This window comes from Lathamus discolor, chromosome 1 (assembly GCF_037157495.1).
Source record: "Lathamus discolor isolate bLatDis1 chromosome 1, bLatDis1.hap1, whole genome shotgun sequence".
NCBI lineage: Eukaryota > Metazoa > Chordata > Aves > Psittaciformes > Psittacidae > Lathamus > Lathamus discolor.
In genome coordinates, this window is record NC_088884.1 from 34,698,278 (window position 1) to 34,722,565 (window position 24,288).

At 39.5% G+C, this 24,288-nt stretch overlaps 1 protein-coding gene across 1 annotated transcript in view; it reads right to left on the reverse strand.

Moving 5' to 3' along the window:
- The window catches only part of SEMA3A (semaphorin 3A), a 174,029-nt gene extending 153,387 nt beyond the window's left edge, over positions 1 to 20,642 (reverse strand). The window contains exon 1 of the mRNA XM_065667262.1: positions 20,393 to 20,642. Within this exon, the coding sequence (XP_065523334.1) occupies positions 20,393 to 20,504 (112 nt within the window). The 5' untranslated portion in view covers positions 20,505 to 20,642. The remainder of the gene's footprint in view (positions 1 to 20,392) is intronic.
- Positions 20,643 to 24,288: the final 3,646 nt, after the last annotated feature.

Below are 24,288 nucleotides of genomic sequence, written 5' to 3' on the forward strand. Positions count from 1 at the left end.
GCATACAGTCTTCATGTGGAGATTTAATTTCTCCCATCATACAAATAACAGTACAAAAGTATGGCAATAAGTGGAAAAATCACCAAAGCAAAATTGAATCTCTAAAAGGTATAACAAACTCTCAGAACATTGTCTTCTCTGAAGTCGATAAATTTTCTCCTTGTACTAATCTATTTCTGCTTATAATATTATCTGTTTTCTGCTAGAGAAGTCTCCAAACTATTGCCTTGGCAACCAATAAACATTAATCCATGTGAGATTTTCCTCTTGAAATACTTTCTATATTGGAAACATTATGTAGGAGGTAAATTTCACTGGAACTGGAAAAGATGTGCTGATGATTTGATTCACATTTTTTCTGGATTTTGCAAGAAAACACAGTCCTGGATATTTCTTAAGTGAGAACAATCACTATCAGCCTAATGGAATTGGCTCCGTTGGGCACGCCTGGACTGTACGTTTATCTTCCCTGGAAGAATGCAGCACCCCGAGCAGTCCAAAGACAGACAAAATATAGCTTGCTCAAGGCCTGAAGAAGTCTGTAACAGCAGGTCCTACACCGCTTTTTGTTACCATTCTTAACTCTCAGTTATCACATGCATTTAATAGCTCGGTTTCAAGGGACCAAACCAAGGGTTGCATTTAGCTGGCAAGCACCTGTGCAAAAATTGGCTCTCACATCATTCCCATATGTTAAAGCACTTTCTAGCTTGCATAGCAAGACCTAGCCCTGTTGATGTACCACTTAAAAGATTCTGTCAGAAATCCGAGGCAAGCAAATAATGCTGCATGTTGGCCTGTCCCCTCAAGTAAGGCCAGATCTTGGGGTTGAGCTTGGAAAGAGCTAGTGTTGTAACATCAGCTATAACCAAAGACTGTGGTCTGGGTTGTAGGCCATGGAAATCAACAGGAAGACTTTCACTGAATTTAACAGGCTTCAAATTGGGCCTCCATAGAACAATACCAAGGACTTGAACTACATCCAGAGTCTCATACCGACTAAAGCAGTAACAAGCAGGCACAACCGGTTTAAAGGACTGATCAAAGTCCACTGATGTCTTTCCAAAAGCTTTGAACAAGTGAACAAGAAGGGAGAGCAGTAATCCAAGAGGAAGGTGACAGGGGTTTAGGATGGCTGTGGCGATGCCCACATCCTAATGTTGCACAATGCGCACTTGAAAGTCGAGTTACGTGGACAATATTTTATTCATAAGCACAAACACTTTGGAGCATTTGTCAATGTGAAATAACACATTGCTTGGGTCTCTGAAGACATGATGTGAACCATAATGTGTGTTATTTCAAAATAACACATAACTTGTCACTTATCATTACTGTAACAATCTGTATTTGGATGAATCAACAATAGCAATGCATATTTACATCAGGGAAGAAGCAACTCCAGCAAAGGAGAAATTCGGGTTTTGTATTCCATATGGAAAATAAAGGAAACCTTTTGTAAATAAGGACCATTGTTTCCGACTTACCTCCTGAAGAAAGGTTAAACCCCTCAGAACAAGTAGATGGTTTCCTTAACATTCAAACACAACACAGGATTAACGTTTGAGAAATGTTTTCTATGCCTAATAACACTCATATATTCATCTATGCCAGAGCCTAGGGGACTGCACAGCTTGTTTTGGGAAAGAGTCATTCTTCTTGTGTGACACCTGGAATTCCCCTGATAATCTATACTGTTCCAGTCAACTGACATAACAAACTATACCTGAAACCACAGATTAAAAATTTTAAAAAAAGAGAAAAAGGAAAAGAGAAAGGCGTATGCACCAAGAGTTTCAGCACCAAGCAGAAGGAAAATGAAATCCCTTCTCCTCAACAGTAATGTGAGGCAAACGTGTCTTTTCATATTGAAACGAATGCATGTAACAAACTTGAATAATTTTGCAGCCTTTATATCTAGAGAACTGCATAACATGAAGACAACATGTAAGGGAGAAATTCTGAAAGCAAAAATTGTCAGCTTTTAGATTTTACTTATAGTGGAATAATCATTTAAAGAATCTTTAAGACCAAGAGGAAATTATCAAAGTGATCTCTTCAACTAAAAATACCTTTTTTCCCTCCCTCTATAAGAAGCAGGCTTCTAAAAACAGTCACTTAGTTGCAGAAGTAATGCAGTCAGAAAAGTATCTTTCAAGCAACTAAACTTCTTGGGTTTGTGAAATCAGGCTGGATATACTGTTAAGGAATTATTCAGAGATTTTTTAAATATATATTTATAAATTTTTATTTCTTTCTTAAAAGAAAGCAAGAGGAAGGCTTTCATCTTGGTACTCAGATGCTTGTTCAAGCCTTGAACTAAATCGTTCTGTTATTTATCAGTTGTACTTCTTGTCCTGAAAAGTCCAGATTGAATCTCATTGCGCAAAAACATAGTGCTTGCCTCTAAAAAATACGCAAAGTCAACGGAAAATGAAACAACTGTGTACAAAAAGTAATTCCAGATTGGAAGCTGAGGCACAGAGATATCATCTGATGTCACATAGAAAGTTTGTGTTGGAATTGAAGATCATCTGTCAGTTCCGAACTTTAGCCACAAGACTGATCTTCCTGACATTACTAACAACCTTGAAACATGAAGGCAAACACATATCTGAATTACTCCATGTCTTAAAAGCTTTATTCTTTAAAAGTACAGCAAAACTTCTGTTAAGCAAACAATAACCTATAACAATATTATTATTTAAAAACAGTGTATTAAATTATATTAAAGAATCAGATATCAATTTGTAATGTTGGTTTTGCTTCAGTAAATGTTGAGGACTATGTTTTCACATTAGCACATAGCTGCATGTGTCAAGATGGTCTGGAGCTTCACAAATCACATAGGAGCTTTAAGAAGCACTGTTTTTCTGGCACAACACAGTTTCATAGCAGGAATAAGTAAAGCTGAGAAAAGCAAGGAATTTTTTTTTCCCCAGGGAAATTACAGTATTCCAACATCTGTTTTCAAATTAAGACAAACAGGCAAAATGCTAAACTTTTCATAGAGTGACAACTTAAAAAAAAAAAAAAAAAAAAAAAAGGAATAAAAAAAAAAAGGGGAATGCACAACTTTTGCTTTTGATCATTTTATCTATATCTGTTCTGGTCTGTGTGTCCACCTTTCTTAGGCATATACTCCACAGCCCAGTCAGTCATGGTCAAGTCATTTCCCCACATCAGGAAGACTGGAAATGCTGTCCTCTGACAGTGAACTGTGTCTTATAAAAAGGATAAATGTGCCTCAACCCTGATGCAGAGCTGTTGTCCAGAATTTCAGACTGGCCTATATGTTTCATGCTGCCTGTTATCATATAAGCCTTATGCTAATTTCTGAATACTCTCACACATTTTAGTAAGAGTTATGGTCCTGTGCAGGAAAGAATGAGGAAGAAAGCAGCAAAACACACAAAGCTCTTATAAACCCTGAGCCCACAGAGGTTAGTGTCAGATTAATACTATATTATGTACCTTATATCAGCACAACAGTCCAAAATAATGTTATCATTTGGACAGAACTGGTGGAAAATTTTGATTAAATGGAAACTTCCTTTTTCATTGACAATTTGTTTTGATGGAAAACCCCTGCTTAATCCTTGTAATATACTACTAGAGAGTCCCATAAGGCAACTTCTTTGTTTATGCATGACTCAAAGAGAATGTTCATCAGCCAGGTTGCTTCAGTTCTTTGCCATCGCAGCTCAGCTCTGACTTATTTGCCAACTTAAACTTGGGGTGCCAATTCTGGTGGTAAACAGCGTGAACTGGTCAGTCACTCATTTCACACATGCCAGAGATCAATTCCTGTATGGTGGTTCTTTTTCATTTACCACATATGCTGAACTGAATTTGACCTGGTGGTGAAAGGTTTCATTTACCATTACAGTCACTTCAGCTGTGCAGTCTCCAGTCTGTACACTGATTTATGGGTGGATGGATTTGCATATGGCAAACATCCACACAGCTTTATAAGTTTGCATATATGCCAATAAATGTAAAGTCAGGGCTATGATACTAGTATGAATAATGTTTTTATTAGAAATAGCTCTGCTTGGGGTTTTTATTGTTGTTGGGGGTTTTGTTTTGCACTGTTTCGAGGTTTTTTTTACATGCACGTAAGGATAAAATTCCATTCCATTTCAAGACACAGGGACGCTGCTAAAAAAAAAAAAAAACCAATCCTTCATTTCTTATTATTTCTTCTTCCTTATTTCTTATTTCTTTCTTATAACTGCTCCTTAGGAGGTATACATGGGAATCACCCTGTCCCAGGGGCAGGACTGAGCATGAATCCTGACACTGCTGCAGACATCTCCAGGCTGATCTTGGAGATGGAAAGTAAAACCAGTAAGGTCCAGCCAGACCAGAAGCCAGTCTAACACAGTGACTACTGAAGATCACCCATGGGCAGTTAAGGAAAGAACATGAAGACAGGAGGAGACATAGTTCCTTATGTCAGAGCTGAAGAAAATTGAACCAGGTTTTTGGTTTGGGTTTTTTTTTTAGTTTGGGTTGGGTTTTGGATTTTTGATGAGGTATTTTTTGTTGGTTTTTTTTTTTTTTTTTCCACTGGGTTTTAATAGCATTTGTTCTCCTCCATATCTGGCCTACTTGACTGACTACTGCAGAAGGCTCCTGTTTGGGTAGTTTCAACATCAACACTGCTAACACCCTGCACAAATACTAAAAGCCAATGTCCCAGTTTTCAGAAATTTTTACGGTAAGCAAGCAGTCATTCTCTCCACAACATACACGTGTACTTTCAATTAATGTTAACACTGTCTTGATGAAACATCATGACAAATATTCATTCATTCTTTGTTTCCTGGTATGAGCAAAGGAGAAAAGATCCACCTCCCACCTACATTCTGTAACGGATTTAGGAATGCAAGACCTTTCATACTTAAATCACCCACTACACAACGCAAACATTTATACTCACTGCAACACAAAACACATCATTCATTATTTTGAAACTTAATTTTGAATTAGACATTTACATTGAGGAACAGCTAAAAATAACTTGCAGCAGGGTGTGGTGTAATTTTGCATTGCTTATGGATCTGGTCCAAGTATGGGTGTGCAAATAGCTTCATATTTGTATACATTATGTAGGTAAATGCATGCATGCACCTAAGGATACTTTCAGAATTCAGAGAGTTTGAGAAGTTTTTTCCCTCTGGTTGACTTCACAAAGGGAGAGGTTGAGCTTAGGCAGACTCAAAAAATCCCTTTGGAAGGCTAGTCAGTGGGAGACAGCTTCTGATCTCAGTAGGACAAAGCAAGGGAAGGAGTTTCCTCTGTTGCATTTACACTCCAGGTACCTTGCCACTGGCTGGCAATTTTGCCTAGATGTCTGATGTCTCTGTGTCATTTAGTTATCACTTGAACAGGCTCAGAGACTTTCTTACAGTAAGTGGCCTTCTTTATATATAAATCTGTTGCATATATGTTAATATACAATACCATTTCTACCTTTCAAGACCATCTTTGGCCAGCAGTAGAGAAGTGGTAGGATGCCTCTGTTCCAAGGCATCATAGACTTGTTTACTCATGAATTACTCTGTGGGTTGTTCTCTGATTGCTACCATAGTTTAAGTAACAGCTCAGATTAATTAAATCGATGCCCTTTACAGCCTACTGAAGTTTTTCACAGCCAACTGCACCATAATCAGAAGTAATGCAAATGTGTTTCCTATCGGATTTTATGCCACAAATGGTTTCCGCTCCTATTTTTAATAGAAAACATTCTTTTTGCTTCCTTGTTTAAATGTACACCTATCATAAAATGTGAAAAATTTTATTGCCTCACCACCCTCTACTGCATTTGGGACTTTCTGCATTTTCTTCATGTGTGATAAAGGCCATAATAAATTTTAGGGTAATAGAAGTGTCTCCACAAGTGGCTACATCTGAGTGGCTGCAATTTGAGATTCCTCTTGCTGTTTTGCAAAGACCACTGAGAGCCCACTGACAAGTTGTCTGGGGCGAGGGAGCACATGGCCCCGTGCTCGCTGTCCCACTTTGTCAGACTGATGTTTGAAAAGGAGCAGGGATTCCTTACTCTCCTACTAGTGTTAGCAGCTATCTGGAGTGGCAGGAAAGTAGCTCTGGAGCCTCCTGCTGTGGGGAGATCTCCTGGGCCCTCTCCAATAACTCATGTGAGAAACAGGCAGTAGCAGCTTTCACTCAAAGCGCCTGGAGCTGCGGCTACAGTTAATAAGTTACACTGCAGTAGGGGATAAAAGTTTCCACAACACTGTGCCCCTTTTTGATAGATATGGGAACAGTTATTGAAACTCTATTCCAACATTGCAGTATTAGTTATCTAAAGTTACTGTGCTTGAATCAGAGGAACTGCTTCAAGGATGATTTGCGTCTAATGTGTGCTCTATGTTACATTCACACAGATGGACTTCTGCACAGAAGGTATTAATGGAAAGACCTGTTAACAGGGAAAATGGGAGAGGGTTTGGATAAGATAGGACATTCCTTTGCTTGAAAACTCAGTTTCAACTTGCTTGGCATTTAAAAATATCTGATAAAATTTTATATTGATGCACACACTTAAAAGGACTCAAAGATCCGCCACACTGAGTGAGGGTCTTTTGTAGTGACTTCAGTTGACATTGTAGCCTACTGGACATGAAGATGCAATGAAACACAGGCAGACAATGTGTAGAGTACAGTGGAGCACAGGGATAAGCAAGATGAAGAGGGACTGTTACTGAATTAAAACTTTCATTTGGGAACAGAATATTTTGAAGAGGGTTTTTTTTACCTCGTTTCTTCCCATTAACTGGGCAGAGCTCAAAAATCTCAAGTGATCCTTACAATTGTCTGGTTCTGTTGGTTTATTATTTCATAAGTGAGGAAGAACTTGCATAACCTCCCAAAAGGGCACTTCACGCCATGAGTGCCATGTACATTGAAATTAATGGGACTGCTCATGTGAGTAGGAGTTTGTAAGATCAGTCCTTTTTTTTCATCTTTAATCTCCTGGTAAATACCAAGACAAATCACATTTCATTACAGGAATAGTAGTGTGACTGAGCAAATCCCAGAGCCTTTGAGTAATTGTCGTTTATAAATTCAGTGAATGAAATTGCATTTAACTTTGTGAGTTACTTTTAGCACAATGTAACCAGATCAAATTAGCGTGCAGAAGCTTTTTGAGGAAGAAAATGTGTGCTGTAAATGGTTACAGGAGTGATACAAGCTATTTACTAAATTATGAAGTTAGAATGAAATACATCATGGTATTCTGAGGTAAGTACAAGGAAGCTACAAAACAATACTGGGGGAAATTACACTAGTAAACTACAGCAATAGTCCCACATTATTTCATTATTAAGGGGTAGGTACATAATCCGCATCACCTTTGAAGGTGAACTTCACTTTGGAAACATTTTCTGGTCCTTGCGCCTGCCTAATCATACTTTCTGGAGCTGCTTCAGGCATAAATGGCTTAGTAAATCTTTCTCCATATATACACATGCCAATTCTATCTAAGCAGACACGAGGTACAATAAAAAATGTAGAAAATTGTCTGGCTCAAAGCCTGTTAAGATTTTTATTTTACATCTTTTTGGATGCATGATTCTGTACCTTTCAAAGGATACATTTAGTTTTAAACTAAAACATTCCCCCATTCTACCTAGTTGGGCATGTACTGAAGTACAACAGCAGAGCAGAATAGTGAAATGCTGAGCAGTTTGTACGGAAGATTAAAGTAATGATTATTTTGCGTGCCTCCTGGGTCAGATACTGACATAATGCAGAATAATACTCAAATCCTTTACATTTCTTCCACTCCTATCACACTTGTCTGCCAGACTTTCATTGAAGGTCTACATCTGCTTACTGCTTAGATCCTGTGCTCTTTTTTTCTTTGCCTTTTTTCTTTCCCCCTCCTCGGGGGGGGGGGGGGGGGGGGGGGGTGAGGATAAGCTTTTTTAGCTTTTTTTTTGAAATATTAAAAGACATAGAAAATGTATTGTAGTGGGAGACCTGATATTGCTTTTTAAGATTCATTTTTCCCCAAGTGGTCATTATTACACCAGATCTATTTAAGGCGTGGGAGTTTTCATACCTGAGAATAGGTTAAAATTTTATGGTGCTGCTTTTCACAGCACTTTGAAATGCAATGATCTTTGCCAGGAGTTATCTAGAGAATTATTTACATATCTCCCTTCCTACCTCAGCTGACCATTCACATGCAAATAGCAGCTTTTACAGCTTTCCACACATTTATGAAACCCAGTGATCTGACCATTTTTCAGCTCAGAATGAAAGATATGACAATGCTTTAGACTAAAACCCCACCAGACTCTCGTTTCTTACTCGGCAATACTGAACATGAACAAAAAAATAACATAAAAATAATCAAAATTTCTTGTGATGGAAAATGTTGGGATCACAGTGAATGCATTTTGATCACAAAATAAGTATTGATTTCTTAGAGGCCAGGTGGGGTACAATAGTTTTACAAACTATTTGAAAGGCAGAGCGGACTTAAGCTCTTTCTTTTTCCTCCCTTGGTCACTCAGAACCCTAGAAAATAACTCAGCTCCTCAAACCCCCTGAATTTTAGAGTAGGTTAAAATCATTGCACCATGGGCAAGCCATGACATCAGGGGAGGAAAATGAATAGCAGACACTTAAGCTGGCCCTGCCTGTTAAACCCCATGTTTGGGGACACTTGACTTGTACTACTGAGCACTGTGAGTTCGAGAACAGTTCACCTTTGCATAGAACAGGTTCACGATCTCTCCTCACACATGCAAGCAATTGCATCTTAAACCCTGCTGTCCAAGAGACCTGACTGAGTGGTTCAGCTCAGGACAATACTGTGCTTTCATGGTGATTATTAAAAATCATAATTTTTCTACCCTCTCACCAGTTGTTATTTTAAAGGAAAACTTGTCTTAAGACCTAAACTTTTATTCTCTGGTTTGGTTTCAGTGTCTTATAACCAGAAACAAGAGACATTTCCTAGCCTAAAAAGCTGTATTTCACCTCTTCTCATGTAATTTACATACATTGATCATTTCCATATGTCTGGCACAAGGTAAAATATTTTCTGTGCACAGTAATGGGGGGTGAACCTACATTGAAACAAAATTCTGTGTTTGCCATATTCCTATATGCTGATAGAATTTTTTTTTAAGAGTGGCAGTTACGCGAAATGACCTTAAAATGATGTTTATGGTCTCAGCTATGGAAATTGTGTTAAAAAACTAGAAGTTGCATTGCTCAGTCTTGCCCTCAGTCCCTTTGGTGCAATGTCAATTAGCAACATCAGTGGTCTAAACATGAATCACTGCAGCCGCAGTCATTTAATGAAGTTACACTTGGTTTACACCAGTAATAATTGATGATAGCTTAAAATTTCTAATATAGAATGATAATACTCATGACACTTGATACTGCTGTCTTTGAAGACAAATTAAAAAGCTTCCTTATTGCAGTAAAAGGGACCTTTTACATTAGCCTCTGTTGGTCAGCTTGCCAGCCTCAAGAATTGGACTTAGCTCTTCCAGCACCAGCAAAACTGCCAGAAAAATATGTAGCATGTGGTCAAATACGACACTGCAGTCTAAGGAGTCAAACTACAAACTTCTGCCTGAAGATAAAAGGTACACCAAAAAAACATACAAAATCTTGTATTTGCTCTGTATTTCTTAATTAATAGCATGAAATCCAGTACTTTCTTATGGAAAATGTTATTCAAAACAACCATTACAACATGTAAATGGCATAAGGAAGTATAAAAGCAAAGAAAAAAAAATCCTGGAGTTAATTCACTGAAGGTAATATTTAAATGCTGCATTTGAGGTATGTGGAATACATGAAACAGCCAATTTTACTTTCACAAGGGCCAGGCTGATGAAGGGAACAGGTGCTTTCTTACTTATTTTAGGAATGAGGATGTGAATCTTAAGAGATGCAGAATTCCACTTCTGAATTTATTATAGCAGTTAATCCTCATTATTAGGTTTGAACCAGGGCTGTCAAGCAACAGTTTTCCAGTGAGTTCAAGTCACAAATGATAGGCAATTATAACTGACTGAACTGATTACTGAGTATTTCCCTAAGTGTCTAAGAAAAGCTACCCTCACCCTGGAGAAGGTTGGGAAGCATTTTGGGTACAGAAAGTCAGAAAAAGGGCTGTGTGCAAAAAGAAACACAAGTTTTGTTTCCAGAATCTGTTGGGAAGGAAAATGTACACTTATAGGGGCAGAATATTAAACATCAGTGACCTGATAAGGTATGCTCAGGCTGGGTGCAAAGGGGAGGAAATGCCCAAAGTGAGTGGTGTAGTTTTGTCTGCTAAGCACAAGAAAAAAAAAAAACCAAACAAGGAAAACCAAACACATCTTTTTAACTCCTTCTTAATTTTAAAATGTGATTATCAGTTACATTTAGAAATAAAGAGAACCCTATCTTAAACTCAGAGAAATGAGCCAGGATCTTGCAAGTACTCAAACATCTTTGGTAGGCAGTATTGAAAAGACTAAACAAGGAACAAAGAACTTAAAACTAAACAAGAAGAACAAAGGTTCTTCTCCAGAGACATTTATAATCACCTTCACAGTGTATTTAGTGTGAAACAGAGGTGGATACTCCAAAAAACATTGTAAAGGGTATAGAATCCCTTGGAATATACAAATGGAATTAAATTAGATACGCTTTCTAGGTAACAGGCATGTGTTTCATGTCACAGGCATACACAGCTGTGAATATAATTATTATAATCACTTTAAAGTACCTGTAAGGCCTTTGTATGTTGATGAAAAATAAGCTCTGACTGAACTGTGAATATACACATTAACGGGATTATTCTGAGAGTAGGATGCAGCTCTGAATAAGCATGGCAAGTCTCTGGCCTCAAGCAATTCCTCATGAGATCACTTAATACCACTTTACAGGTGAAGAAGCTGACACAGAAGCACCGAAGAATTAACAGGATTTCACATTTATGGTACTTTCTTTGATTCCCATTACAGTACAGACTTCCTGTACATCATCAGCTGTGGTGCTGGGTTTCTGTCAACCTCCAACCTCTGTTTGTAGGAGAGGGTAACAAAACTTCCCTAATTTGCATGACTGTTGTCCAGTAACGAGTGTGAGTTCCAGTGGGGATTAAAAGAATGATGAAAGACACAAAATTGTAAAAGGATGCCAGAAAAGGAAGAATTCCCAGTGGATTACAGTTCCATCACAGATGGGAAACAAAATCTAAAAAAGTGGAATTAGAAATTTATGTTAATCTTGATCTCAATACTCCAGGCTGCAGAGAAAATACAAAATTTTCACTATATAATTTATTGTTATTTCATAACACTCACTTAAAAAGAGCTATGAGGAATTTTCTTTCAAATTTAACAAATTTCTGAATCTCTTCACTTGAAATGAAATCTTGCCTACTTGCTAGGGGTCAGTTTTTATGGCTAGAGTACAAACAACTGAGGATACATATTTAGAGCAGCAGTATGGATGGGGTCTTCACACACTGATAACTACACAGCCATCATTCTCCAAATACTCTTCGCTGATGTTTAGGATATTTCAGAGAAGTGCCAACCAGAACTCTTTGAAGATGTTATCATAACCTCCTGTATATCTAAATATTCACTTTGTGGGTGGACTCTGATACGTATTAGAAGAGCTGTAATTTAGAAATAAAGCAATTTCCTAACTATGCAATTTGCAGGTAGCTCAGGAACACATTTATATTGTTGTCTGCAAGGCCATCAGGGCAAGAAATTTTGATATAGCCACTGCCATAGTAGAAGGGAATATGAGGAAAAAAAAAAAAAAAAAAACCTGGAAGATAAGGTTTTCTTTCTCAGATACCCAGATATCATTTCTGCTGTCCCTCTGATCACTCAACAGGAACTGGCATTCACCATATGGGCCTAGCAGAATGAAGACCTTATATAGGACCTAGCATGATGGAAATGAGACCAAGCTGGCCTACAGATACAAGAGAGCAACACTCATCATGGCTGATATGATCCTTACTGTGTTTTGAGAAAAAGAGCTTCATCAGGCGCCAGAACCATTTCAGACTATACATTCTGCAAAAGTAGTAAAGTTGCACTGGGAAATCCATGAAAGAAAAAAAAAAAAAAAAGTAATACTAACACCCTGAAACCTTGACTTCATTCTAAGAGACCTTACTCTGTGCCTTGGCCAGGAGTGAGATCTACGTCTAGCAAAGGAAAGCTATTGCCATTCCAGTGTCAGCTGGTGATGAGAGCTGTACCCTGCACTTTCTGCAGCTCTTTTGGATGCTTGTGAGCTGTATTTATCATCTGTTGCTTCTAGAAAAGGCCACCAACCCCTCCCCCTTGAAAGGCAGCTCTAAATCCTTTAAATTATCTCACAGAGCTTTTTTGTGTCCTTTTCTCACACAAGGCTGGAATTTCAAAAGGAGCCAAGAGGGGCTGTCAGAACCAACATGAGCTTTGCTTCATTAGAGTGGAGAGTAAAGGAGAGCTTTCTTTTTCCTCCTTCCACAAGTTAGTTGAAAGTAAATAATTACTTCATTCTTCGGATTGTTCCCTGCAAGATCCAACTTTGCACGAAAGTATTTATAAAAGATGAGAATTTTATTTGACTGCTCACTTCTAAAGTTTCTGCAACATCCAGCTGGAGAGATAAGCAGGCAGCCTAACAAATGTCAAACAACTTTAAAACATTAGAAGAATGGCAAGTACTTGTGACTTTACTGTGTTTGGTTATAAAACAGCGAAGGGTGAAAACAAGATGTGACACAAAGTAGACTAGTGCTCACGCATTTCAGAGGTTGCTGTAGATGTGTCTAGCTCAAGGGCAAACTGTAATCCCCAAAGTGAGAAAAGAATCCCCCAAACTGTAAGTCTATATAGATTTTTTAGAAATGAACCTAAATTAGGTTTCATTCTGCTCTCAATATTGAAATAGTTCAGCTGAAAAAAAGGGGAATCAGGGTCAAGGCACCTCTCCTCTGAGCTGCACATATACATATGTATTTTTATTTGCAAATCATGCTACATGAAATTGAGTCTTGAATACATTCTTCTTTTAAAGTATAGAAACATTCAGAAAGTAACAGAGCTTGCCAGGGGACAGCTTATTGAAAGCTCTGAATGATTAAGCTATTAAATTAGTAAAGCTCTGCAGCCCCAGACAGCCACTTCCAGCATGTGTCACTGGATTTGGGATGAGCTTATTAAGGAGAAGAGTCATGGGAAATGTGAGATGCAAGATAGATATAGGTAATTGTTTTAAGAATATGAAGAAGATAGTCATACTGCATATTTCTTGCTATAACTGAAAGTTTCATGCAAATTTAGATAGTCACAGGTGACCTCAAGATCACAGATACTGATAGCATACATAAGTTTAATCAGCTGGAATTTTATACAACTTTAAATACTCATTTAACTGAAACTGTTTCTTAAATCAGGATGCTTTGGATCAGAATACAGCCTAATTTTTTCCATAGCATTTAATTGGTACCTTCTTTTGATACTTTCCCAGAAAAACCAAAAAACAACAAAATGAATGAACAAGATGCTTAATTCCTTTTAGTCACTGAAAAGCAATGAGCACCCTTAAAGTCTCACTCAGTCTGCCTAACCCAAGATTAGCTCTCTGGAGGCACCTCTCCTTGCACTGACAGTGAAAAGAGCCTAATGTGGCTGACTATGTCAGTCAAAGAGAAAGACACCACAGAGAACCTCCTGTGGTGCAGGAGAAAAGGCTACAGCACTCTTTAAAGATTTCTGATGCTCTCAACAGCTGTGGCCATCCTTTTCTCTCTTGTACATTGGGGCACTATCCCACTTGCGAAAAAACAGGAAAAGTCAAGTAAATGTACTATCCCCACAGTTATTCTCACCATCCACAGCTGTTGCTGGAAGAGAGCAGCTAACCTATATGAAGGCTGTATGTGGGAGGACCGTGAACTTGCAGACATTCCTGAAGGGAGCTTTAATCCTGCAAGGGAAGGAATTCGCTGAATCGCCCACCAGCACCAAAAGCAACTTTCACATTTAACCTTAATTAACAAGAGCACCAGGACAAGCTACAGGACTTCCATTTAAAACTTTGACATAGAGCTGCCAGGGTCCACCCCACACATTTGCTTAAAAATAAGCACGTGGGAGCCTGAAGACAATTTTACCCTTTTTAGCTTTCAAACAACTGGAAAATGTCACAACCATTGACACTGCTTAGAAGGATTTGTTTTCTTCTTGGTCACTCACACACTGCCTCAGGTGAAGATGTGGTTTTGCTTCAAATTGAACTAGGGTCAAGTTAGGCTCCAGCTGATATAGAAAATGCTCAAAATACTGGAGCAACTCTGTACTGCTTGTGCTTCCATTGCAGTGTTCCAGGTATGCACATGAGAAAAAAAAGGCTGTAGGCCAGAGGAAGTAAATAATAAAGATGTCCCTCTAACAGCAGCTGTGGGCATTAAAGGCTGTATGCAGAATCAATGAAAGGCAAACCAAAACCAGATTAAAAGGATGAGAGTACAGTAATGCATTAAATCAAAAGTGAAAAACACTTCCAAGCAAAAAGAAAGAGTTAAAAATACAAATAATTTAGTGGTTCCTTCCCTGGTGGAACTCCATGTAAATGCTTTCTATACACACAGAGGCACATGCCAGAGAGATTATCATAAATAACCAGTTTACACTGTAGCAACCTGCAAAGACTGGGTTTCTTATTTAAATGTTGTTTTGCTATGCCTTACAGAATAAATGCACACCTGAATAAACCATGAACAGATAGGTACGTCAGTCCGTATCAAAAAACTTCATGCACAGAAGTAAATTTTAAGGCAGACTTCACAGTAGATCCACTGAGCTCAGTATAACTATGGATGTCTAAATTCCTCACTAGGTTAGAGTATTAAAGATGCTGTAATAAACAGTAAGTGCTGCACACCTTGTCCATAGCAAAAGAGTTTCCATTGCTGTCAATACAGCACTTTCCATAAATAAATAATTTAGGCATTTGCAAACCATACAGCGCAAATAATTATAGAGAACTCCAGCTTCTCAGAAAAGGGAGGCTCTGTAATCCAAAAACCGCTTTTTCCATTGGAATTAAATGGGATAGTTGGAAACACAAAATGAGAATGTTGGGCTAGGTTTTCACCCTCCTTGTTCCAATTACACTGCCTGTCTCAGGCTCTAATTAGCTAGCTGAAAATTTCCCTATATAGGCAAGATCTGAGCTTAAGCACTTCCTTCATCAGCTTCCCCCTCCTGTCAGGCTCTGGGGCAGGCAGGGTAGTCCTGCCCTCTCCCCTGACAATTCTCAAGTCTCATGAAGACCCCACTCAACCAGTATCATAAAGACCATCAGACAGATCTTGTCTGGAGGACTCATCAGTTGGGTGCAAAAGGGTGAAAAGGCTATGGCTGTATCAAACATCTTCATTGCCTCCTGCACGGACTGAACAGTGAGGTCTGAGAGTGTCGGAGCCGTGCAAAAATGCCATCAGGAACAGTAGAAGCTGCAGTGCATTACAAACCCATGCCTAGACTTCAAACATCACCGGTTTGTCTTCCTTAACAGTCTTCTTCCTACATCTGGGCTGCCCTTCTCTCCTTTTCAGGCTTATTGGAGAGGTTTTTCCTTCATACGGTAGACTTACAACACAGCTTTAGCAAAAGGTTTTTCACACAGATACCTTGAAATCTGAGACAAACTCTAATACTGGTTCCAACTCAAGAGAGACAGGCACCCTTGCCAATATTTCTCTCCTAATTTACTTCTCCCACTTTGTCCTGTTTTCCCAGTATTTGTGGAAGTATTGAATTGTGAGTTATAGAGTTTGATGGAAAGGAAAAACCACAATTAAACCCACCGGCAGGTCATCAACTACAACCAGACTGGGTCAACAAACTACAAGCCAGGTATCATATTTACACGAGTGTACATACAGGTAATTCAGTGTGGTGTCATTCCTTCCTTGTCACGGCATGTTGGCCAGATTGAAAAGGACAAAAGTTTTACCATTACTTTCACTAGGGCCAGGTTTTCATTTGGATCAAAATCCATAATATAAAACTGTAAATCAACTGCACATCAAGGATGGAGAAGGTCTCACTATCACTGCAACTTTAAACAAGACACTTATTTTTAATATGGCTTGAACTGGAGCCAGAGAGTAATAGAGCTAAATCTGTGTGCAATGCTTTTCCAGTTACTTATTCTCAAGTAATATGTATCCAATTGAGTAACAATAACAAAAGAGAACCACACATGTACTCTTACAAAACATACTTATAGCATTTAGTAATTTTCAATAGAGGAATCGGATGTGACAGATGGGTTTGAGAAAGTTGGGTTTACAAGATTTACTCCTGTGGAGACAAAAATCAGGGCTGCCTTAGGAAAAATCTGTAAATCAAAGAATCATTAATGGAAACTCTCTCTTTCTTTAGACTTATATGTTTATATTGAAAGGTTACTGTAGCTGGTTCTATCTATGTGCCATTACCTCCCATGGAGAGGACAGCAGAAGAAAATAGGAAACAATAAATGATACAAGAAATCCATCTGGAGCTAAGACTATATTTATTGTTTTAACCTTGACACACTCAACTTGATCACCATCTTTCCAAGAACTTTGTGCTCAAGAGTTTTCTGAACAAAATCTGTGACCTAGTGACACACTATAGAGACTTACAACTGACACTGAAATTGAAGCCAATGAGATTAAAAAAGCAAAACACAAAATTATTCCAAATAAACAAACTAACAAAGACCAACAACAAAACCCTTATATTCTTCAAGGAAAGATTCCTTTACTTTTGACATATCAACAATGACATTCCTTGTTACTTTACCATAAGGACACAACATCTTTGAAGGACGCAAAAAGAAGAGCTCAGAGGTTGAAGGGCTTAACCGAGCTTTCAGTTTTTATAGCTGGTTTTACCCCATCCAGAACTTACTGACTTCAATGAACTTTGGATCAGGCCTTTAATCATATTCATTCCCTTTGACTGAAATAAGGATATAGACATTATCTGTGCAAAACCTTTGCAATCCATGAATGAAGATGAAAATTTTTGGAAACTTTGAAATGGAGCAAAACCCTGATGCTACTGAACAGGAGTTTCCCCACAGATTCCAGCTGGACAAGGATTTCCCAAGTGCTCTCCTCAAATTTCCTTCCTTTAATATGCCACTGAAATCAAGGTGATATAAACCAAACAACCAGAACTCTGTTTTACAATAAACAGAAAGAACCTTTTCAGACCGCAGATGTGGCCTTAATACATGCATTTATACACTTTCTCTTCCTCTTCCTATCCGCAACATGCCCCGTAGGATGCTTCTAATCTACTGCAAGATTGTGTGACAAGAAGTTAAGAGGAAACAAGAATAAGAGTTCATCAAAACTTCTGTCCAGCAACCTGGGAAATGGCACAGCTAATACTGGACCTTTAAAAACAAGTGACCATAGGAAATCAAGGTTGGCAGGGATTTAACCCTTCATGACTCATTTTGCTAACTTTCCAACAAAGTGCCTGGGGTTTTTAACCATGTTTGACATCTAATTAGTCGAGAAAAACAAGAAGTTAAAATACATCCTTGCTTTTCTTTTGAAATAAAGCACCAACAATTAGCTCCAAGGTATTTGTTTAGGCAAAAAAAACAAGCATGCTGTTGAAAGAAAGTACAATGACAGTCACTGAAAAGAGAAGTCACTTGAGTCATTCTTTTCACCTTGTGTATTATTTTTTTTTTTTTTGATATCATAAGTTCATTTTACTCAACCACAGCTCTTTATGGAGAGGCAGAATGGGTACGTAACTGGGGAGCTTCTTTTCCTAACTGCAAGCAGTTTGACTAGAGATGAATCACGTAATATCACATAGTCACCCAGCAATGAGGTATACCCTGAGAGATAGATATTAGCATTAGTCAGGTATTCAGTCAGTGCCTAAAAGACATACTTTTAATACCTACAGCTTTTAAGTCTGTTCCTACTTAAGGTGTTCACATTGATCTGTACATAAAATACTCTGCTGGAAGCAAAATCTGTCTGGAATAGCACCACCTGATAAGGCTTAGTCTTCCCTCATGAATAATGGCATCCCCATACTTCGGGATCAATGTGTCAGCACGGGCAACAAGCTCCTCTTGACCTGGCCAGGCATTTACACTGGTACTTAACATTAAGCGTGTGAGCAGTCTGATCTGATTTTTAGGGTTACACATGTTTTAAGTCAAGCATATGAATCAAAGGCCAAGGTGTGAACTCGTGTAAGTGTTCAGACTTTTAACTTGCTTTGAATTAACCATGCATTTACTTTGCCAGATAGGAAACAGGGCTGCTCAACACTTGAACTCATTTTCTTCTCACAATGATCTGCCAATTACAAAACCAGCATCAATGTTCCTTTCAGTTTCCTGTTTTGCTCATATAGAACTGACTGTATATTAAAATTGATGTCTGATATAGTAAAAAAAATGAAAATGAGACCCTTTCTCCAAAAAAAGAGCAGAGCTGGAAAATAACCAATCATCAGTGTAGCAAAGTGTTGGTAAATTGTATATGGATATAGTACCAGGGGGTGAAAAAAGAAAATGGGGGGAAAAAAACAAAGAAAAAGAGAAAATCACTATCATTCAGTTTCAAATTAGCTTCTGTGAATTCAGTCAGTACAAGCAGGGGTAGCAGACTTGAGCCATCAATAAACTTTAAGAGGGTGAAAAAAAAAAAATAATTAATTAGCTGTTAAACCGCTTTACAGGATATTTTTATAGTATTCATGCTTCTATACACTCATCCGAGTTTCAGTATGATTGTAAAAGTTTGGAAGCAATTAAGAAGGTTTTAATGAGGTTTTCACATGACACGGAGTAATGGTAGAAGATTTCTTCAGAATCCATCATTCAAAATAATCAATTTTGTGTTAAATACTAATGCTTTTTCTTATGAAAACTCAGTTAACAGATTCTGAACAGCTTAAAGTGTTCTTTCCATACATATCTTTTCAAGTTTAAACACACACAAACATGCATAGGAGTGTTCTTCAATAAAACCCTGCACACGCGTTTATTTCACACAGTGCATCCAAGTTTTGCAGGTGTTTAATATCTTTCTTTTTCCTCTGGAGTGTGAAGATGACGCCTGACATCGAAACAGAGAGGACTTTCCTCCCTCTCAACTGCAGCACAAGAAAGGTGAAAAAAAAAAGGAAAATACATTTCTACTGGCAAGAGATGTATTAGCATTGTACTGTAAAATGAGATTGACATCTATGACCAGGCATGCACACACATGTTTCCTCTTTTTCCATGGTAAAAGCAGTGCGTTACTTTTCCTCCCTTACTTCAGAACTGTAACTGCTGTGCCTTCTCTGAGCCTTCAATAATCTGAGACTTGTGAGAAGGCAGCTCTTCAATGAGACATGTATATAGACACATGGATGTCTACATCTCCCTTTTAGAAATAACACTCTACAGCTCTTATATTTTAAACTTCTTCCCCAGTTACAAGTCTCCTGATTTGGTGAATCCTTCTGCAAATGTACTTAGAGAAGAACTATGCAGATAGCACAGAGTTTGCCTACCTCAGAGTCCCCCTTTAATACTGGCAGTGTTATACAAAAGTTAATTACTGACAATTGCAGTGTGAGTGGCATTACACAATTTCAAACGTAAACGTAATCTCACAGCTCTCTTCAGTTACGCCTTCCCTGTGATCTCTAATGAAATACATGCGACTACACTGAAAACAATCCCAGTTAAATAAATTGCACTGCGTTAAACATCTATAGGCAGCATTTTCTAGTGCATAACAGTCCTTTCCTCCTTTTCTGGACTGATCTGTTCCTTTCAGTTTATAGTTTCTTGGCAAACCCACCATCTACTGCTTATGTTAGGCATCTGATTGTCAGATTTGTACAAACTGAATATTCATGACTCGAGAATTAACCACTTCATGCCTAAAAAAGGGAAAATATAAATCCTCATCTATTCCGTGGTGTTTGAAGGAGACCCGGTATCGGGGCTGCGCGACATGCCCAGCACTGGAGAGATTAGCTGGGTGGCCAAGCTAAGAGTAAAGTCCGGTGAAATAGCACAAGACTGAATAAAAATCCTCCACGGATCAGCACGATCCGGTGTCCTTGTCTGCAAATGCAACTAACTCTTCTTTGTCTGTGTTTAAACTGCGTGGTACCGCCCGTAGCACGGAGGGGCTTTTTAAGTCTTTTCCTTAGAAATTCCTCCTCATGCCAGGTTCCCCCTTTTGGAAGATGTGGAAAACCAGGGAGGAAGGTGGGGAGGGGAGGCAGCGACGGGGCAAACCAGGAGAGGTTTCGAGGCAAGCCGGGAATAAGAGCGAGAACAACAGACTTACCTTTATAGGATAATTTGAGCCTTGGCACGTTATTCTTCACATGCTGGCAGTTCACTCTTCCTGCTAGTAATACTCCCAAGGAAAGCAAGGCAATCCCCCTGAGCCAGCCCATGCTGCAGCAGCCACTGTAGGGTCCCTGCGAGCCGGAGCCGCGGCGCTCCCCGTCCTGCCGGGCGCCGCCGGGGAACTTCAGGCAACCTGGGGAGCGGAGGTAACAGGTGATGGGGGTGGGCTCCGCGCCCCGCCGCGCCTCGCCACCGCCGACAGCCGCCCCGGTCCCCCGCCTCTCCGCCGCCGCCGCCGCCGCCGGGGCAACTTCAAGCCCCTCTCACGCACACGCCGCGGGCCGGAAAAGAAGGCAGCCCCCGGGCGCGAGTGGCGTGCGGGCGGGGGGGCGGCATGATGCGGGCGGCGGCGGCGGGCGGCGGCGCGGGCCGGGGGCAGGGGCTGGGGCGGGCGGGCTCCCCTTTGCCCCGCGCGGCGGGCGGGTCCCGGGCGGTAGGGGCGGGCGCGGAGGCGGCGGCCCCGCGCACCCCGCGCACATGGAGCCGCACTGGGGACACCGGCTCAAGCCGCGCTCGGCAGAGCGGTTGACAATGGGAGCGCAGGAAAGCTCGACCCCCCCTTCCCCCCGCTGTCACACCGCACATGCAGAGAGAAAGGAGGGGGAAAGAAAAAAGGAAAGACATCGCGGCAGGATAAGAGGGGAGAACAGAGACGTCCACCCAGCCCGGGAAAGGAGCTGTACGTTTCACGAGCTGTTTGATGTCAGTCTCCAGGTTCGGGTGGTTCTTATTTTTATTTTTTTCTTGGGGGGTGGGGGTGGGGAGGATTAATTTCATTTTACCGTTCTAATTAAAAGATGTACGTCCCCCTTTAAAAACAACAACGGCACGACACAACAATGTTGCTACCCACATAAATAACATCTGCCCATAACGTAATCCTCTTCGGGTTGCTCCCGGTTAAAAACAAGTAACAAAGTCTTCCATCAGCATAACTTTACCACTGAAGCTTTTAAAGCCTTGTTAGGGAAGGTTGCTGTAGCCCTCCTGCCCTCCCCACCTCCTGCACTACTCCAGTTCAGCAAGAGAAATTCCTAGTAAAGCCCACTTCAGCAATCAGTTCAAGACATGTACAGGTCTGGAGGGGCTTATAAATTACACTGGAGTATTCTCTGAAGTGTTCTTGTAAGTTAAAAACGTTCCAAACCTTCCAATTTCCAGGGCTGTGTGATTATTTTAATCTTACATTTTTATGCCATGGAACTAAGTAATGATTTTTGTTTGTTTGTTTAAACAAAAGGACGCACAAAATCCCCAGAGGTATTTAAATGTTAAGGAACTGTAAATACAAACATGTAAGCAAACTTAAGCTCTCCCCTCCCACACGTCTGAGCAGCCCCCTTCTAGTGAGTGATGGTTTATTAAATTTTCCATGCTGTGCTGAATATCGATTTAATGTGCATTTTGGAATGTAATGTCTTACACAGATATGCACCCCATATTACATTCCTAATGCAATATTGACAGAAATGCTGGCAATCGACCTTTACAAAACTTTGGCATCATCAGAGAAGTGTGATGACCCTGCTTTATTTTGTACTTGTACAGAATAAAGAGTCTGTGGGTACTTTATGGTGACAGTCTGTGGTATTTCAGTGAGATCTCTTCTTTTTACCACTATTTCCTAAGGGTTAAAAAACAGTTTATCTAGTCCCAGCAATGGTGACCACTCCACACTGAATTTCACAGAGCACAGAGTCCCTTTTCTGTGTTCAGACTTAGCTGCTCAACCAGCATTTAGGAAATAGTCTTAACTTTCAAACTGAAGTTCATAGTTGAGAATGCGGGTGTCAGTATGGTTCTAATTAAAACATAGAGACTCTTGCAGAACAAGGCTTGGTGCTGTGGTAAGGCGAGGGCTAAAATTCTGTCATTGCTGCTTTCATTGCTTAATATTCACACACCAGTGGAAACGAAGGGGCTTTTCCCCTCTCCTCAGTAACAAATTCTTTTGCTTCCTGAGCTTAATTCATTAATCCTTTGGCATTGTATTTGCCAGATTCAGCAATTCTATTGATCAGCAGCATCGTTAAGAAAATAAAATTAAAAAAATAATGTTGAATTTGGTCATTCCCACACTTGTTATCCTGAGCATTTTCATGCTCCGGGCAGTGGATTAGAGCTCCAAAATGACAAGAGATGCCTGTCTGTTTTCCATGGATTACTTGCTACAGACATTCACTCTGCAAAGAAATTCATGTCACTTTGAGATTTTTTTCGGGAATTGGCCTAATGAATTATCCCTTTGTATTGAGCAAACAATTAGAAACAAAATATAAAAATTGCACCATATTCAGGACCTTATAAAGCACATCATTTTACAATGATGTTGTTACACACAATTTACTTCTAGTTGCATAAGGAAGGCACAACTACTTTTTTTTTTCTTATAAGGAAAAGGGAGTACGAAGCTAGAATCCTATCTCCCTCATGTAGAATGAATGTGTAACACTCCACACAATTTTACAGCAACCAAATAAACAAATCATTGTCCCCAGTCAATATATATTTTGCCCAGAAAACATATGGATTAGATACAATGAGTACTAACTTAGAAAGGAGAGATACTTTTTGCATCCTTCCTGTGAGAGACCACTTAGTTTTTGCCTTCCTCTGTGGGATATGCCAGTCTAAAGACACAGAGAATGGTAAAAACTGATCCTGTGGGTTGTCCTTCTGCTATTTAGCTCTCAGTAGTGCTAATCAGCTAGTCAGGAGAGCATATGCTACACCCCCTTAAAAGGAGAAGGGCAATGGCAGCACTTCAGTGGTGCTTGAAGAAGCTTTGTATCTCAAAGACACCCATTGCCATATGCTGCTTCTGCCAAGGCAAAACTGGGCTCTGCTTGGAAGGAATGATTTGGCCAATGCTCCAATGGCCAGTGCCAGAAATGTCAACTCTGGGAATTTAGGGTGGGCAACATCTCACTTTCAAATAACAATCTATTCACCTTTTTTCTTTGGTCTTTTGAAAGCGATCTAGCTGCTGAGTTTAGAGAGAGGGAAAAAGTAAAACCCAAACTCTTCTCAGTTCTTCAAACAATACCCTTCTTCCCTGAAGAAAAGAAGACCACAGTTACTGGCTTAATTAATTATTCCGTCATTGCTCAGCAAGTTCAAAAGGAATAACAGTTCTTCTGCATCTTTTCAAATATTTGTTGCAGACTTTATTTTTATTTTCTGTAAGGGCATTTATATGGCATTCTATATAGTGTTTTGTGTCTCAAAACCCAGATGTAGGCACTTGTGGGCTCTGTTTAATATTTGTGGTCTCATGCTCTATGGCATTATGATTTGGAGTTTTTATGCCACCTTTCAATATATGCAGCAACTTCACACTGATAGATCCTGCAAAAAGTTATACTTGGATGTGTCTGGGCTTTCACTGTTGACCATCCATGCAAAATTACTCTTTCAATTGCAAGTTGGCATCATTTGGCATTTCTCATTATTGTATTCCTTGACTCATGATTACTTCAAACCTTCTTGCGGCTGCTGTGATTTTTATACTTAGAAGCTCTTGAAAGCTTAACTGCTCTAAGAAAGTATTTAGTGCGCTTTAAAAAAAGTACTTATGTTTTCAGCATAATTTCCTGTGTTTTAGATGAGTCATTGCTTGTTTACATTGATGTGATCAGGTGCTTCTTAGAACTGCACAGGAATTACCAGAATCCTTTTCTGATATGCAGTACTAATCCAGTAATTTTTGAAGGAAAGATTTTTTGGCTTCAGTGTGGAATTTCTGGTTAAAATCAGAGAAAGAAAAAAAAGCCTCACAGTCTGTATCTGATTGCTAAAGACCTCCCTGGGGAATACACTACTGTAGGAAAT